The following is a 19,719-nucleotide window of genomic DNA, read 5'->3' on the forward strand; positions in this document are numbered from 1 at the left end:
GTTTTATGCCCTGTTTATCTCGGGAAACCTTCAGCAAGGATATTGTTTTCTCTAACATGTCCAAACTCAGATATCTACCATTGTGAGCATCTCTCAAGGATACAGGTCCTCCTCATCAATCATGTTATAAGCACCACGTCCAAGTAATGCCTCCACTAGCTCAGAGGTTATACTTCGAACCTCCAAGTCCACTAAGGTTGATTACCTATACGAAATCAACTACACTCTAGACTCAGAGAAGATCTACTCTTCGAACTTCCCCATCATTAACCCATACAGTGTTTTTCCAAAGAACCCGACCTCCTTCACCAAAAAGATCAGATCCATCGTTGCTCCTTCAAAGACTCCAGAATTGAAGGAATATGTGCAAGCTTCCCCTTTTTCCCAGAACCAAGTTATTGCTTCAGGCAAAGAGCAGTATTTCCCCATTGAAATAGCCCCGGAGCTCATCCGCCAGTGGATAACTCTTGGCTATACGCATCTTTACATTGGAGCCATTCGGATAGCTCTCATCTTTCACGGTCGCAAAGGCTTACCAATTGCCTAAAAAATTGATCTTCTTGATACCCGGTTCAAGAGATATGCTCATGCCACCATCACCAATATTCAGACCACACTCAACTCCGGAACTGTATTCTTTATGTTGTATCCCAATTACAACATTGCCCTGAGTGATCCAAAGCTTCCAAATGCTTTGCAGATTTTGGTCCAAATCACGGATGCGCCACAGATAGAATCATCAATAGCGGCAACTCTCCACTACCAGATGTGCAATAGGTTGCAGAACCACTCATTCTGTTACACCCGCACCCCAGATATACCCCTATACCCCGGGGCAGTTTAGACCTTTACCTATGGGGCAATGCCACGGTGGCACTAGCCAACACCTGTAACCTTAGACTTAAAATATTACTAAAAGTATCCCTTCGAAGACCCGGAAGTGTGGGCCAAAGCCCCGCAATTTTCCTTGAAGTTTAGGCCTTAACAGCAGCACTGGAGTCACGAACGGACTCACTCTTACTGAATCCGCTCAAGAATCCGCCTATGCTGTCATCTGCCTTTTTGGATTATTTTCTTGTGGGACCCACATCCCCTTGTCCCGGACACCCTAATCGGACCTTTGGACGATATGGACCCCTACCCTTACCATTAGATAGATAGTTGAACCATAAAGGTGGGCCCACAAGGCTTAACTTAGGTGAATAATAGGTTTTATATACCCTAACCTAAACCAAATAGACCTTAGTGGACAATTAAGTCCAATGGACTTCAGATGCACCCCAAACATGACCTAATGGACCTAATGGTTATGACCAAGACCAAACAAGCCCTAAGGCCTAACTAAAACTCAGTTAAAGACCTAAGGGCCACTAAATGTTTGGGGATGCCTAAACCAAACATGGCCTAAGGCCCTTTTGACCCTTAAAAGGATAAGAGAATCCTTATTCTCTTATCTCCTCCCCTCCCAAGTAAACCGTGGAGGAGAAGAGACAAGAGAAGAAGGTGAAGAAGGAAAGAAGAAGTAGAAGTAGGAGAGGAATAGGAGGGGAAGGGAAGAAGGTGGAAGCCATGCAAAGATGGCTGGCTGCCCCACACCTCCTCCCCAAGCTGGCCGGACCCAAGGGAGAAGAGAAAGAGGAGGGAAGAGATGGAGAGAGTGGTTGGAAGGAGGAAGCTCACCAAGGTAAGCTCCCCAAACCTAGCTCTCCCCCATTTCTCTTTGATTTTGATAAATTTCCTTGAGTTAGGGCTGACCTAGGGTTCCATTTGGGACTAAAGGTGAAGCTCGACCCTAGTTTGGAGCTCTAATAATGCTGACCTAGGCCTCTAAGTACTGCATTTGCAGCCATGGCTGTGGAATCCCTGGCTTAAGCTTTCAAACCCAACCTTTGGACCAATGTGAGACCCATCCTTGTTGGATCTTGGATCCATAAGGTGAGCCTAAGACCTAGTGACCCTAGGAAGGCTTAGACACCTCTCCCTTGTCCATGAGAGCTTAGGGCACTCCAAACTTTATGCTAGAGCAAAAGCCCTCTGAAATCTCAGAAAAGACTGCCGGCGGACGAACGACCGGATCCACCAATCGTGGTACTGTCCGTCAGTCCGCCTAGTGTAAACCCTGCGATTTGGCCTGAGCGGACGAAGACACTGATTCACTCTGTTTGCCTCCACCCGGGGCCTGTTGCTCTCGGGTCTGTCTCAGGGATTGAACGGATGCAGGGGGGACTCAAGAAGCACATCCGCCCGTTGATCCACTCCCTTTTAGTTGTGCCTCAGGTGTCGAATGGATGCACGACCGGATTTAAGTGAAATGTTCTGCTCGTGAGTCTGCTCGCTCTGTTTTACTTGTTAGCCTGAACGGAGTCAGGGACGGATTCACCTCTGCTGAAACTGTCTGTGAGTCCACTCGTGCTGTCTTGGTTGAAATTTGATTTTAACCTTGAGGGCCTAGCATGGGACCCTTCTATGTATGCTTTAATGATTGTTTTTGTATTCCTAGGCTACCCAACTCGATGGATAGTGGGGAGCCCAGGTGAGATTCATGTCAACCACACACGGCGACACCCGTGTTAGGTGAGTGGGTTCTGGGTGATTTGTTGGGCTTAATTATATATTTAAATCTTAAGCATGCTATTATATATTTATAAGCATTGTGCGTATTGCATTATTATCCAAATGTGATTTGTTATGAATGTGCTAGCACACTCACCATTGTATCGGGCTACGGTGCCGGGTGTGCCGGTACCGGAACCCTAATTTATTTAATTATGAAAACTGCTGTATGTCATCCTGATCTATATGTGCCGTGCCGTGTTGGTATCCGGGTACTAGATGGAATGGGACGTTGATGCACCCGGAATACCTCTCGGGACGATAGGACTTGTATATAGTATATCTGCGGCTAGGATGCTTGTTCCCTTATGCTACGACCCTTGCCAACAGGGGTTTATGTGTTGGATAGTCTGAGCACCTGTGGTCTGTGGAGGTGGGAGAGGCCAGGACAGGGGTAGTGATGGCTATCGGGGTCTGCCACTGGGTGGTCATGATGGCTTCTACTGGCGTAGGGCCCCTCGTGATAATTGAGGTTTCACTGGGGCGAAAGGATAAGTGACCCCTAGTGTCTCCCGAGTTATCACAGTAGCATATACTTGACCGATAGAATTGTGTGCTAGGTGGAAAATGAATCTAACATTAGCATGCATCATTCTGATTGATACTGATTGTATGGTGTATGTGCATTCCCTTTTGCTCCCTCACTAGCTAGTGTAGCTAACCCTATTGCGCAACCCCTTTTAGTTGTTATGCAGGAGGTACTACTTAGATGAGCACCGTTGGATGCGAATCAAGTGGAGCCGGTGACTGTGACTTGGATGTAGATGTACACCCAAGATTGGTGCCCTTGTGGCAATTATTTAACATTAAATTCTCTGTCTTCATTTCCACATTTATGTATAAACTATGTGTTTAATTATAGGAGAGATTGAATGGTTACATTTATGAACAGTGTACTATGTGGTATCATTAGAGAACCGATGCTCTATAATTTCACATGATTTAATTTAATTTCGCTTCCGCTAACTCTGTATCTGGGACGACTTATTCCCTACTGGTATGTCCCTTTCTGTTATCAAGATGTGATGACAGAGTAGACTGTGGCTCGGGACATTGTATCTGTGATCCTGGTAGGTATTGGGATAATGAGTGATTGTCCCAGTCACCCCCTATGTGGCAGTATATATATTACATCGGGATGGGGGCGTGACACATTCGATCTTAACATTGGCCATACTGATGATGCACTATTTCTCGAGATAGATTCGGATCAGATTCCGACAGTCACCTATGTGCCTCGCCAACTCTCCACGGCTGAACTGGTCAAATTGATCCTTGAATCTTGGATCACTTCATATGAGCAGAACCAAGAGGCTGCTCCGCCGCCACCCCCTATGGTTGCGACCAATCCCTCTTACAAGCGGCTTGAAGATGGCAGAGTCTCAGTCTCTTTTCCTAGACCAACAGACATGAGCCCCGTGGTCCCATTTTTTCCAACCGACCCCAAGCCTCGCCTACATAATGTACCCATCAAGGCTTTTGACAATGCCGGTGAACAGATCTATGAGTTCCAAAGCCCCTCAGGACACAAATGGTTTGATGTCTACGATTGTGCAGATTGTTGCGCTGAATCGGACGATGATGAACCAAGGCGATCGCGATCTCGGAGAAAGAAAAAGAAGGCTCCGGATCCCCTTTGGCAACGGTATAAAGCAGGTTGCCCCAATGTTGGTCCCCTTGGCGACTATCCAGGCAAGTACCAGTTCATTGTTGAGTATGGTACACTAAAACCTTGCCCTTTGGGATGTTGCAATCCCCCAGAAAATCCTCCTTACCAAGACTCTCCTCCTTCACCACCACCACCACCTGAATCACCATCAGAGGCCTCCCTTCCATGCTATATGATGAACCAATCGTCCTCTTCTTCACGATCCGGTTCTTCTTCCTCAATCAGCAAGAACTTTCCACCAGCTGCTGATTATCTTGATCATGATCAGAGATTGCATAAGTGGAAGATAACACCTCCAAACACTGTTGATCAAAATGGGAACAAACCAGGCAATACTTCACTTGAAGCAGCATTGAATTGGCAAGCTGAGAATGCTATTGTCCAGAATCAGTACTTGCAAAAGATTGTCTCATATCAGGAACATTCGACTTTGCAATTCCAAGAGCAGAGCTTGAACATCAGCTATCTCAAGCAAAGGATTGAAGTCCTACACCATGAATTAATGCACATTGCTACTACTGTGAAGGACATGGCACATGCTTCTCTTCTTATCTCTGTCCGAGAAAAAGAAAAGAAACAGCTTGAAAATCAGCTCCAAACCCTGCAAGCCCCAATTCCAAAACCTCCCCCAACACAGACACCAGCCATGACAACCTACACCCCATTCTTCCCAGATTTTCCAGGAACTATTCAGATTCCAGTCTCTCCTACACCAGATGGACCCCACACATTTCCCACAGAAATGTTAAAGGAACTTCAGCAACAATAAAGAAGTTTGGCCCAGTCTAAGGCTAAAGCAAGGCCACACAGGCACCATTCCCGATCCCCTCAACAACAAAGGCCCCCTGCATTTCAGCTGTACCTTCCTCCACCAGCCCCTACTACAATGGTTACTACAACCAGTACCTCCTTACCCCCATGTAATCCCCTCCAGCCAGCAGCAAATCTAAATCCTCTCAGTGCTTTCCTCAGAAATCTGACTATCCAACCCCTTCAGAATCCTCCTAAATCCCACCCTTTCCTTTCTCTCTCCCCTGAGATTAACTCAGACACACCAGACCCAGCTCCTCTCTTTGCAACTCAGGAACAAAGTGATCATACCCAACACACTGAGCACCTCACTAATGAAGAAGACATGGCTGAAAATCTTCCTCCAGCAATTGATAATCCTCCACCGCAACAATTTTTTACCCAAGAACCCAGGCAATTCTTCACTCTGGATGATGTTCCTTATTCCAAATGGCCTCAAAGATTCTCAGAATTTAATGCATGGCTTACAACTGAAGAAGCCCAAGAAGGGTCATCCTCACAGATTGCATTGACTAAATTCTTAGTCCGTACTCATGGTAACTTGAGAGAATGGTACATGAGTTTGGGTCCTTACAGACAAATGCAATGGGTACAAATGGAAATTTCAGCATTCATTGTTGCCCTTTACAATGAACTTTTTGGCCCAGTGGAAAATAGCAGAACCAAGGCCAGAGAAGAGTACTTTCAAATGAAATGTTGCTCATTTCAAAGAAAAGATCTTGACAAGCACTATGTGTGTATGTCCGAACGTTTCTACGTTCTTGGTAGCATTGACGATGTCAATATGAAACAGGTTTTCCTCAACTCTTTTCCAGAACCACTGGGAAAAGAAGCAGCAAATCCACATCCTCAAATTTCCATTGTGAAGCTTGATAACAATAATTAATTGGACTAGTCACATTCCGTGAAACTTTCCCTTAGGAGCAAAGGGAAACTTGGATATATTACTAGCACTATCAAAGCCCCAGAGACTGGTTCTCCTACCTATGAGAAATGGGAGATTGAAAATTCCACAGTTATGACATGGCTAATCTTCTCCATGAAGCTCGAGATTGGGAGAAAGTTTATGAGAAATAGTGCCAAGGCAATTTGGGATAGTGTCTCTCAGACATTTGACAGGTTAGGTGACTCCGCCAAGGTCTATCAACTCCACCAGAAAATTAATTCAATGAGGCAGGGTGACATGACTATTTCTGAATGCTACAATGCTTATATTAGTCTCTTGGAGGAGTATGAGTGTATGACCACTACAGAGATCTTTAATTGACCAATTCAGAGGATGAAGCAAAGGTGTATGGTACCCTTGAGAAGGAACGTGTCTTTACTTTACTTAGTGGCCTGAATCCTGATTATGAGCCAGTCAAGCTCCAGTTCTTGGGCCGGTCCCCTCTTCCATCCCTTGATGGGGTTTGTAGCTATTTATAGAGTGAGGAGACTCAGCGTATTGCTATGGACTCAACTTCAGTGTCATCTCTTGAGAAATCAGCTCTCCATTCTAGTTCTTTCCAGGACACTCGTGGAGGTGGTAGAGGCCAGGGGCCTAACCATGGGGAAGACAGAGCAGTTGAAACAGGTGGCACTAGTGGAGGTGGCAGGGACAGGTTTAAATGTGATCGTCGTGGGCGATCTGGCCATACTAAGGATAGGTGTTGGACTCTTCATAGCCGTCCTCCTAGTACTCGGGGAGGTGCTCGTGGTGTCCGTAGAGGGGGTGCTCGAGGTGCGCACTCTGTTATGACTGACGCAGATGCTTCCCAGGATGACTCCACTCTAGCAGATGCAGTGTTTCGCGGGGTCATGTCACAGTTGAGCATATCTCCTACACCCACAGTGGCTAGTTCCTCATCATCCTCCGCTTTGCAGGTCTCCACCTCAGCTTCTACTGCAGCCCAGTCTTGGGTCATTGACTCTGGTGCTACTGACCACATGACTGGTACGTCCCATTATTATGATTCCGATACCATTTGTTCTGGTAAGGATAAGGTTCGGGTAGCTGATGGCTCCCTTTCCTCCATCTTTGGTAAGGGTAGTATCCCTGTTACATCATCCATTTCTCTTACTTCTGTTCTTCATGTCCCTAATCTTACCCTTAATCTCCTATTTGTGAGTCATTTGACTAAATCTCTGAACAGTTGTCACTTTTTTTCCTTCTTATTGTCTATTTCGGGATTTGGTGACGAAGAGGATTATTGGCAGTGGTCGTGAGGAGCAAGGCCTTTATCTTTTTGAACCTTTTTTGCCCACAGTTCAGTCTCATGTGTGTGGACATAATGTTAGTAGTTCTGTGGATTCTGTTATATTATGGCATCGTCGTCTTGGCCATCCATCTTTAGTTGTAATGAGGAAACAGTTACCTCACTTATTTTCTTCTATTGCCTCCTCTCATGTTTTTCAATGTGAACCATGTATGTTTGCCAAACACTGTCGTTCACCTTATCCATATTCTGGTAATAGATCTGCTTCTCCTTTTCATATTGTGCATACAGATGTTTGGGGACCTTCCCCCACTACCTCTTTATTTGGCTATCGTTACTTTGTTTCATTTATTGATGATTTTTCTTGTGCTACTTGGACTGTTCTTATGAAGCATAAAAGTGATGTCTGTGATGCATTTAAAAATTTTTATCAGATGATTCTTACTCAGTTTGATACTCGAATCAAAATTGTTTGTTCTAGTTAGATTCTAGGTTTAGGAAATAAGAAGGGAGAAGGAAGAGATTAGAGGAGGAAGAAGATAGCAAGAGAAGAGAGAAGAGAGAAGAGATTGTTTGGGCTGTAATCGATTGTGAATAGAGAGACTTCTCCATTCACCATATATTCATTAATCACAACTAATATGGAATTATATCCACCTCCCTAGGGAGGTAAAAGGGAAATAAAGAAATAAAGAAGAATTACATGATAAGGCAACTAGTAATAGAACTAGTTCCTAAACTACCCCTATTACATGACTTCTAACACTCCCCCTCAAGCTGGAGAATATATATCATGCATTCCCAGCTTGCTTAGGAAGGAACTAAACTGAGGAGAGCCAAAAGCTTTGGTGAAGATATCTGCCAACTGATCACCAGTCTTCACAAAAGGAGTACAAATACAGCCAGAGTTTATCTTCTCCTTCATGAAATGCCTATCAACCTCAATGTGCTTAGTCTGGTCATGTTGCACAGGGTTGTGGGCAATACTGATGGCAGCCTTGTTGTCACAGTACAATCTCATGGGCCCTTCAGTGTCAAACCCCAGTTCTTGAACAAGTCTTTTCAGCCAGATAAGCTCACACACTCCATGTGCCATAGCTCTAAATTCTGCCTTGGCACTAGATCTGGCCACAACATGCTATTTCTTGCTCCTCCATGTGACTAAGTTACCTCCCACAAAGGTATAATAGCCGGAGGTAGATCTCCTGTCTGTAATGGAACCAGCCCAATCGGCATCTGTAAAACCTTCCACTCTCAAGTGGTTGTGCCTTGCATACAACAGTCCTTTCCCTGGAGAGGACTTCAAATACCTTAGAATGCGATACACAACATCCAAATGGCCACTCTTGGGAGCATGCATGAATTGACTGACAACTCCCACTGCATAAGAGATATTTGGCCGAGTCATAGAGAGATAGATAAGTTTCCCCACTAGCCTTTGATACTTCCCTGCATCAACAAGAGAGGGACCACAATCCTCTCTTAGTTTGTGATTCTGCTCAATAGGAGAGCTAGCTGGTTTGTAGCCTAACATCCCTATCTCTGTCAACAGGTCAAGAATAAACCTCCTCTGACATATGTTGATCCCTTTCTTGGTCCTTGATACTTCTATTCCTAAGAAGTACTTCAAGGGACCCAGATCTTTGATCTCAAATTGCTGTGCCAGGTAGCTCTTCAATTTACCTATCTCAGCTGTATCATCTCCGGTGACCATGACATCATCAACATAGACAATGAGAGTTGTGATAGTACCATTACTCCGCTTGGTAAAGAGAGTATGATCAGCTTGGCTCTGGGAATATCCATTCTTCAGAATGGCCTGTCGGAAGCGCTCAAACCATGCCTTTGGTGATTGTTTGAGACCATATAGAGCCTTCTTAAGGAGACACACTTTCCCTTCAGCTGAGGGCATCTTGAAGCCTGTTGGAGTTTGCATGTACACTTCCTCTTCCAAATCACCATGAAGGAAGGCGTTCTTCACATCCAACTGATATAAAGGCCAATCTTTGTTGGCAGCTAAGGATTAAAGAACTCTTATGGAGTTATGCTTGGCCACAGGGGCAAATGTCTCCTGGTAATCAATTCCATAGACTTGGCTATACCCCTTGGCTGCCAACCTTGCTTTGTATCTCTTAGTACTGCCATCGGATTTATACTTGATTGTATAGACCCATCTGCATCCAACTGGGACACGTCCCTTGGGAAGGTCAACAAGTTGCCAAGTACCATTCTTCTCAAATGCCATCTCCTCAGACATGGCTTGGCTCCACTTTGGGTCAGACATAGCATCAATGACATTCTTGGGAATGGAAGCAATAGAGAGAGCAGTAATAAAGGCAAGGTCTGTAGGAGAAATTGCATCATAGGAAACAAACTGGGATATAGGATTAGTACAAGTTCTTTTCCCTTTCCTAATAGCAATAGGAAGGTCCAAATCAGATGGAGGAGAAGAAATGTCACCTGATTGAGAAGGATGAATCTCAGGATGTGGATCTGGACCTGAAGAGGACTCTTGGTAGGTCTTCTTTCTTGTATTAGGTAAGCCTTCACCTTTTTTGTATGTACTGTGGTAATCCTTTTCCTTACCAGAACCACTTTCAACAACCAAATCTGTATTCCCCCCTGGTTGATCATTAATCTCAACCAGATCTACAGTCCTGTGTTTTCCAATGTCAAGCAGAAAAGGAGATGTAGGTAGAGGAGAAAGGAAGAAATCATCAGTAGCCTGTTCACTCCCACAATTCTCCCCCTGAAGAGGATGCTGAGAAGGAACAAAGAAAGGGACAGATTCAAAGAAGGTAACATCCTTGGAAATGAAACTTTGGCGGGAAGAAGGATGATAACACCTGTACCCCTTGGTAGTAGAAGAGTACCCAAGAAAGAGGCACTTAAGAGCTTTGGGATCAAGTTTAGTGCGAGCAGATTTGTTAACATGCACATAACAAACACAACCAAAGACTCTAGGAGGAAGAGAAAAGACAGAGGCCTTGGGAGATACTGTCCCAAATAGCTTTGGCTGTTTCCTTCCTTATAAATCTTCTCCCAATCTCGGGCTTCATGGAGAAGATCAACCAGGTCATAACAGTAGAATATTCGGTCTCCCATTTATCAAAGGCCGGTGAACCAGCTGTGGGAGCCTTGATAGCACCTGTTATATATCCAAGCTTTCCCTTACTCCTGAGAGAAAGTCTCACAGAGTGTGACCAATCCAGGTAATTAGTACCATCAAGCTTCACAAAAGAAATCTGTTAATGAGTACTCTCATAAGCCAACTGAGGGGCAACAGTGGGAGGCTGAGAATCAGCAATACCAAACACAGATGTATCCGAACCAGCCATGATGGATACCAACAATAAACAATATCACCAAAGGCAAGTGGGGAGTACACACTCAACCCAAACAAGCAAGAAGTCCTACAAACAACCCTAGGATAGCACACGCCGAAGCGCCCTGGCAAAGAAATGTCTAAGAGGACTTAAATCAAACACTTCAAGTGCATTAAAACATCAGGCCTCACACTCTTCAAAGAGTAAGAACAGCTTACACAAGCTCCAAGATGTAGTCATAATCACCTCTCAACCAAACAAGAAGCCCAATATATCCTAAATGTAAGAACAAGAGAAATACAGCAGTATCGGGTTTACCTGGGCAGCAAAAAATCACCACAAAACTGAGTACTGCTCAAAAGAAAGTCTCATCCATCAATGGGAAACACAAAGGCCAATAGGACCCTTATACGATCCTAGTGGGCTGCTCCAACAGCCAAACCCATGCTGAAATGGAGCTGAGACATGGTTTAAACCTGCAACTGGCGGAAATCTGGGCAGAATAGTAGTCCAACGAAACTGAGTTATGCTTCAGCAGTGCCTTCATCCATCAAGGAAGCACACATGGAGCATAGAAAGGACCCTTGTACGATCCTATTGAACTATTCCAAACTCCAAAAACTGCCGAGAAAGAGAAGGACATGGCTGCAAGGCGGTGGCGAAACCTTCAATACAGCTTCAATGGAGCTTCACAGTGGTTCGAAGACCATCTTCAATCACCTAAATAGATTGTAGAAGACCTATTTCATATCTCTTCAGCAAGAGGTTTACATAGGAACCTCTTCCTTGAGATCCTTTGAGTTCTAGGATCTCAAAGAGAGGGAAAAAAATAAGGAAAGGAAGATGATAGGACTCTCAAACCTAAAGCTCTGATACCAAGTTAGATTCTAGGTTTAGGAAATAAGAAGGGTGAAGGAAGAGATTGGAGGAGGAAGAAGATAGCAAGAGAAGAGAAGAGAGAAGAGAGTGTTTGGGCTGTAATCGATAGTGCGCCCAATCGATAGTGAATAGAGAGACTTCTCCATTCACCATATATTCATTAATCACAACTAATATGGAATTACATCCACCTCCCTAGGGAGGTAAAAGGGAAATAAAGAAATCAGGAAGAATTACATAATAAGGCAACTAGTGATAGAACTAGTTCCTAAACTACTCCTATTACATGACTTCTAACAGCTCCGACAAAGGGGGGGAGTACATGTTTAGTGGCCTTTAATCCTTTTTTACTAATAATGGCATTATCCATCATCTAGCGTGTGTTAGCACGCCCCAACAAAATGGGGTAGCTGAGAGGAAAAATTGCCATTTATTGGAGGTCACTCGGAGTCTTCTCTTTGGCATGCATGTTCCTAAGACCTTCTGGTTTGAAGCTCTTCTCACTGCTTCTTTTCTCATTAATCACATGCCTACCAAACTCCTTGGTTCCAAATCTCCCTAAGAAACCTTATCTCCACAGCTTTCTGCTTTCTCTCTTCCTCCCAAAGTCTTTGGTTGCGTTTGTTACGTCCATGTTAACAAACCCCATCATATCAAACTTGATCCCAAAGCTCTCAAGTGTCTCTTTCTTGGGTATTCTTTTACTTCCAAGGGCTACAAGTGTTTTCATCCCTCTTCTCGTCGGTGTCTTCTCTCCAAAGATGTCACCTTCCTTGAATCAGTCCCTTTCTTTGCCCCTTCTCAGCATCCTCTTCAGGGGGAGAATTGTGGAAATGAACAGGCTGCTGATTTCCTTCATTCTCCTCTCTCTATCCCTCCTTTTATGCTTGACATTGGAAAACACAGGACTGTGGATGTGGTTGATACTGATGATCAATCAGGTGTGAATACTAAGGCTGTTGAAAGTGGTTCTGGTAATGAGAAGGATAACCACCTTCAGTACAAACAAGGTGAAAGCTTGAAGAGTAAAGGAAAGAAGACTTGACAAGAGTCTTCTCTGGATCCAGATCCACATCCTGAGATTCATTCTCCTCAATTAGATGACATCCCTTCTTCATTTGATTTAGACCTTCCTATTGCTGTTAGAAAAGGGAAAAGAGCTTGTACTAATCCTATAGCCCAGTTTGTTTCCTATGATGCTTTTTCTCGTACAGGTCTTGTCTTTATTTTTTCTCTCTCTACTGCTTCTATTCCCAGGAATGTTACTGAGGTTATGTCTGACCCAAAGAGGAGACAAGCTATGTTTGAGGAGATGATGGCTCTTGAGAAGAATGGTAATTGGCAATTGGTGGATCTTCCCAGGGGACGTGTCCCAGTTGGATGTGGATGGGTCTACACAATCAAATATAAATCTGATGGCAGTGTTGAGAGATACAAAGCATGGTTAGTGGCCAAGGGTTACAGTCAAATCTATGGAATTGACTATCAGAAGACATTTGCTCCTGTAGCTAAGCACAACTCTATAAGAGTTGTTTTATCCTTGGCTACCAATAAAGATTGACCTTTATATCAGTTAGATGTCAAGAATGCCTTCCTTCATGGTGACTTGGAAGAGGAAGTGCACATGCAAACTCCACCAGGCTTCAACATACCTTCAGCTAAAGGGAAAGTTTGTCTTCTCAAGAAGGCACTATATGGTCTCAAACAGTACCAAAAGCATGGTTTGAGCACTTCAGGCAGGCTATTCTGAAGAATGGGTATTCCTAGAGTCAAGCTGACCACACTCTCTTTACCAAGCGGGGCAATGGTACCATTACAGCTCTTATTGTCTATGTTGATGATATCGTGGTCACTGGATATGACACAGCTGAGATAGATAAACTTAAGATCTACTTGGCTCAACAGTTTGAAATCAAAGATCTGGGTCCTTTGAAGTACTTCTTAGGGATTGAAGTATCATGGTCCAAGAGAGGAATTAACATATGTCAACGGAAATTTGTCCTTGATTTGTTGACAGAGACAGGGGTGTTAGGCTACAAACCAGCAAGCACTCCTATTGAGCAAAACCACAAATTAGGAGAAGCTTGAGGTTCCTCTCTTGTTGATGCAGGAAAGTACCAGAGGCTAGTAGGAATGCTCATCTATCTTTCTATCTCGCCCAGATATTTCCTATGCAATGGTAGTAGTGAACCAATTTATGCATGCCCCCAAGAGTGGCCACTTAGATGCTGTGTATCGTATTCTCAGATATTTGAAGTCTTCCCCAGGGAAAGGACTGCTGTATGCCAGGCATGATCACTTGAGACTGGAAGGTTTCACTAATGTTGATTGGGTTGGATCCGTCACAGACAAGAGATCTACCTCTGGGTATTATACCTTTATGGGAGGAAATTTGGTTACATGGAGAACCAAAAAACAGCCTGTTGTAGCCAGATCCAGTGCAGAAGCAGAATTCAGAGCTATGGCTCATGGAGTGTGTTTGCTCATATGGTTGGAAAGACTAGTTTGGGAATTGGGATTTGACACTAAAGGCCCTATGAGACTCTACTGTGATAACAAGGCTGCCATCAGTATTGCTCACAATCCAGTACAACATGACAGAACCAAGCACATTGGAGTCGATCGACACTTCATCAAGGAGAAGATAGAATTTGGCAGCATTTGTACTGCTTTTGTGCAAACTGGTGATCAACTGGCAGACATCTTTACCAAGGCTCTTGCCTCAGTTTGGTACCCTACTATGCAAGCTGGGAATGCAAGACATTTATTCTCCAGCTTGAGGGAGAGTGTTGAGTTGGTAGAAGTTATGTAATAAGGGTAGTTTAGGAACTAGCTTAATGTTTAGTTCCCTCTTTATGTAATTTCTGTTTTCTATCCTTTGTTTCCTTTTACCTCCCTAGGGAGTTGGATGTAATTATGTTTTATCTAGTAATGAAGTTATTTTAGGTGTATTGAGAAGTCTCTCAATACACAATAGTTCCTACCGAAACACTCTCCTCTCTTTTCTCTTTGTCTCCTTCTACTTCTTCCTCCTCCAATCTCTTCCCTTCTTCCTACTTGCTTTCCTAACATTAAAACTTAACTTAAAGATATGAACATATTAGGTGATAGGAAACAGGAAATGTATGCTCCAGAACTGAAGAATGGTATTGTGTCATGTTGACCCCAGGTCCCCAATGCAGAAAGCAAGTTTAAAGTGTCTGGGTTTCATCTTTTCCTACCACAATGAGGAGAAATACCTGTTATTAAAAATCAAATTTCTTTTAAATTTACAATTTTACATTGCTGGGGAAAATTTCCTGATTAGTTCCACATAGCAATTGGATCATGAGCTTTTGAGAGAAAAAAATACAGTATGTATGACAGCCTTTCCTATTGTGTGGATAATAAGAACAATGGTAGAATCAAGGCTGGAGTCATCTATTCTATACATATTTGGAAGGTTCAAGGAAAATAATAACAGATTTAGAAGAAGATTCTCAACTCACTACTCCTTGATGATTTGTGGTGTTGGCAACCGTTTCACCTTAAAGGTCGAACTGTTAGGGAAGGGCAGCGTCAATGTATACATCAACACCCCCTGCACGTGCAGGCCAAGATCCCATGGTCCTTGCACGTGGAGCTCACGCGGCATTTCCTTCACGCAGCACTGAGGGAGAAGAAATATCGGGAAAACTCTTCCGATGCACTTCTAGGAGTCGAACACTTGACCTCCCTGCTCTGATACCATGTTCGCTACCGTTTCACCTAAAAGCTTGAACTGTTAGGGAAGGGCAGATACATCAACATGTGGTAGTGCCAGACTTTGTGACGCTGTTAAATATATCTGTCAGTCAATTTTTATAGCTGAATGGACTTGGATGACTTTTGAAAAGGTTTCTGTATACATCTGCTTCGAGATATATTATTGGATCATTTACTGAATATCAATCAGACCAATGAGGAATGAACAACCAAGCCTTTTTTGAGACTGCCTTCTATATATTCCCTTGCCAACTGAGATTAATCCACATCCAAGTTTAAGGATTGAGAATGTGACTGGTCAAAGACAGATTATTAAAAATGGACATTGCAGATCCAAAGGAAAACAAGTGAAAACTAAGTTTAGAAGGCTATACTTAGGAGTGATTAGAGAAATGATTGGAGAACAAAACTTTTCTTTGATACCATGTCAAAGACCTAGGAATGGGTCATTAAGTGATCTTCTAGGACTTAATAAAAATAAGGGAATTATATGTACAATATATTTTTCCTAACACTAATCAATCATCACTTAGTCTATCTGGTAGAAGCTGGAACCTTGGATAATAGAGCCTTATTTGATGTGTGGCTAGTTCTCTTGCATGAACTTACTACTCCCCCAAAACACAACGTTGTATTTTTAACTGATAAGTACATAATCTGTTGAAGGGAGATTGAATTTTTAAGAGCATGCCCATATATAACATCAGTACCCAAGATAACACTATGGTGCATGATTTTTTTTCTCAAGAATATTAACTGCTAATATCTAGAAACAAAATATTGCTTGGCTTGCTAATCTATAGATGATTTAGTATACAAATGGGGTTAGTATTCATATAAGTAATACAGTAGGATCAAGGACAACCTAAGAGTTTTTTTTTTCTTTTTAATCTCTGCTATTAACAGTTTTTTTTTTTTTTCATTGTAAACAATTATATGCCTAATTTAAACTCGTAGCCTTGAATTTATTCTTTTTGCAATTCGTGTGATTTCTTTTATTTTTGCACTACAATTTTATCATGGTTTTATAGGAGACAAACTTGTGGGAGAGGTTAGTAGACTTGTAGTGGCTGAAGCTTGCATACAGGCACTGGATATAGAATCTACTCAAGGCCAAATATATGAAATCAACTCAGTGGAGGTATTTGTAGTCATCAGACATGATAGTTGGATAATTAGATTATAAGAGGAAAAATTAATCTTGTCTTACTTTCAAACTCTCTGATCATTTTGCCAAGGAAAATGTATTGCTGTTCTTTATAAGCGTTCTTATTTATTTATTGGTTGATCATTGATATGCTTTTGTTTTGACTGTCATATGCTTCTTTCTTATTTAATGTGATTTTTTTGTACTATGGCAACATATCCAGAAGTTTCAGTTTTGTATTTGACATGTCAGAATCCTGAGATGAGGACTTTGGGATGGATGAGTGGCAAAGACTAGGAATGCAAATTTTAGGTCATTTGAGAAAGCCTAAGAGTAGCTCCATCATAAAATCGTGAAGGCCATTGATGCACCTGCTAGTAAAATAGAGAAGATTGAAGGCTCTAAAAGTTGGAGATGGGTCATCGTAAAAGACATGGATGAAGATTGTTAAAATATTTTGAGGACTTATTCAATAGGGATGGATTGGCTTTGATAGAGAGGAATACTACAACTGGATTCATGTTGCCAGCCCTAGCAGATGGACTATTGATGACACTAATGATGCTGACAATAGATCAAGCTTCTATTTTGGGATTTTCTAGGAGACTGATATCAAATGGACATTTAGTATCCCATAATGATATTTGGATCCAATTTAATAAGGGAAAAGTTTAGCTACTTAGTCAACAATGGCTACATGCATCATGGATCTTAACTCGTTTAACTGTGTGGTGGGATAACTAATGTTGTATTGATAGGGACCTAGATTAACCAGACATCATATTTCATTGCCCAACTCTACCATATGGTTCACTTCCCCCCTTGTATTCCTCTTTTTTTTTTTTTTTAAATTAAGTTGACTTCACTGCCACTTCCTAAAGCCCCACCCTCTATATTCACTCCAAGTGCTGTGAAACTTACCTTGTGTGTAGAGGGTGATGTAGGATATCACCTAAGCTGTCATGTATAAGATTTTGGGGCTTTCCCAAATTGGCTGCATGACCTGTGTGGCACACTGACCTCCCTTTCCAGAAATATGAGAGAACTTTCAGTGTTCAAGTGTGTTGCTTCCTATCTTGAGCTTAAATCATGAGAACTGAAGAATAGACTCCTGATCCTTTCCTAGTACCACACAAATTGATGTCAAAGAGCAAAAGCAATAGGAAAAGAAAAGGGGCTAAGTTATATCATGGGATACTGAGATATTCTTCCTGTTACTGAGTTGCAAAAGCTTTTAGGTTACAAAGAAAACAGAGAACATGTGTCAAGTATGAAATCTAGTTTCCAGGTCCAGTTGTAGTGTTTCTTGTTGCTTGTTCGTACCTGACGTCATATCTTTTTCCATTTTCTCTCTCTCTCTTTATGAAGATGCACTCTAAAAGGGGATTAGAAGCATCAGGTAGAAGTATAGTTCAAAATCTCGCGAAATTTCGGCGATATTTCGCCAAATTTTGTATATCTCGAGCTGTCCGAGATACGATACCAATCCGAAATGGAAAAATACCATATTTCGACGATATCTCATGAGATATCGACGAAATATCGTGGACTCACGATATATCGTGAGATATTGAAAAAGTCACTAAAAGTGTCACGTGCAATATTTCGAATATTTCAGAAATTTCGGTCATCTCGTTTTGGAAATTTCAGAAATCTCGGTAATTTCGGTAATCTCGTTTCGAAAATTTCGGAAATCTCGATCATTTTGGCATTTTACACCCACAGAAAAATACCATATTTCGACCAAATTTCGTCGAAATTTCGGTATCTCGGAAATTTCGATCAGACCAAAACACCGAAACGAAACGAGATTTAGTACCATGGGTAGAAGGGCAATGTCCTTTCTACATACTTGTTGAACTAAGCCTTCTCTATCAAGGAATAAGCAATGCCACTGCTTTATAGCTGTTATTCTAAACAATAAACTTAAACTATTCATTTTCATCAAAAAAATTAAGACAAATGGAAAACCATAGTTCTTTAGGCAACCAGAAACTTGGTTGATTTTGTCTTAATCATATTCCTTTGAATAGACCAAAATTTTTCCTACATGACAACGATCCTAAGCAACCAAGGAAGTTTCCTGTTGGATTTAAGAGGGGCTTTCACATTCACTAGTTCCTGGATAGCAATATGTTGAAGCATGAAATTAGTTAGAACAATCTGGTTAGATATAAGAGGGTTGGCTCCAATATCGAAGAACTTCAATGACAATGCTTCAAGATACCACTTTCGTGTTTGTTAAATTGTATGGTGTATACCGTGGGGGGGTATATGGGTACTTTTCTATGTAATTTTTCTTTTTAGTCATAGTAAGAGTACTTGTGTAATTTGCCTCTTTGAGGCTTCTATTATAAATAGAAGCTTGGGTTGTCTATTAGACTAACCAAGCATTCATCTCTAAAATTCTATCTCTCATCTTCTCACATGGTACCAGAGCTGAGAATCTGATCTAGGTTTTCAGCCTTTCTTCCTTCACTCTATCGCAAACCTCTCATCACACTTCTTCTTTCACCTTCTCTTCTTCCTTTTGTCCTTCTAAACCATGACAGGGCACCACTAATGAGGTGATTCTTATGAATCGAGTTGCTGCCCTATACCCACCTCAATGAGATAAACAATCTGTCCATGCAAGAATCGATTGGAGTTCTTCCTACTTTTCTGCGATTTCTGAATCTTCTTTTTTGTGGAGTTTGAGTCTACATCAACATTGAAGATCAATACTCCTCTCTTTTTGAAGATCAAGTACTGCACCTGTGGAAGAATCCATCACTGCTTGCAAGAGTGAAGATCATCTATCGACTTCAGTTTTTAGGGTTTTGGTCAAAAACCTAACTTCATCAATCTCAGCTTTCCCTTCTCAGATCAAGCTAATACTTTGAGGATAACTTCAGCAGCATAAAAGGGGAACTCGATCCCAGTTTCAGCTCTTTCTGCCCAGTTTTTGGTGTGAACCCTATTTCAGTTCTTAGGTTTTTCTCCTTAAACCTTGGGAAAATCGATCTCATTCAGCTCTCATCAACAGTACCTCATTTTTGGAGGAGTGTTTCACCTCAGCAATAGGAGTACTCGATCCAAATTTGAGCCCTTTCTATTGGGTATATTGGAGCTATTGCTGTGACTATTTTTCAGAAATCATTCTCAGTTTTGCTGCTGATTCTGGAGATTTTTTCTGATCATCATGACTGGTTCAGACCTTACTTTTGCTTCCTCTGGAACTGATGGACAACCTAGGAGTGATTATCTTCCTTATGCTGCTGCGATTAAGCTCAACAACACCAACTACTTGATGTGGTCCAGATCTACCTACTTGACTATTGCAGGTCGAGATCTCAC

The 19,719-nt window shown here is 42.2% G+C and overlaps 1 protein-coding gene across 3 annotated transcripts in view; it reads left to right on the forward strand.

Moving 5' to 3' along the window:
• Window positions 1-19,719, forward strand: part of LOC122672809 (uncharacterized protein At2g34460, chloroplastic) — a 54,625-nt gene that overhangs the window by 14,745 nt on the left and 20,161 nt on the right. For all 3 annotated transcript variants that reach the window (XM_043870302.1, XM_043870304.1, XM_043870303.1), the window contains one exon: window positions 16,268-16,377. In XM_043870302.1, coding sequence (XP_043726237.1) covers window positions 16,268-16,377 — 110 coding nt within the window. The remainder of the gene's footprint in view (window positions 1-16,267; window positions 16,378-19,719) is intronic.

Source organism: Telopea speciosissima, chromosome 8, assembly GCF_018873765.1.
Source record: "Telopea speciosissima isolate NSW1024214 ecotype Mountain lineage chromosome 8, Tspe_v1, whole genome shotgun sequence".
In the NCBI taxonomy this organism is placed as follows: domain Eukaryota; kingdom Viridiplantae; phylum Streptophyta; class Magnoliopsida; order Proteales; family Proteaceae; genus Telopea; species Telopea speciosissima.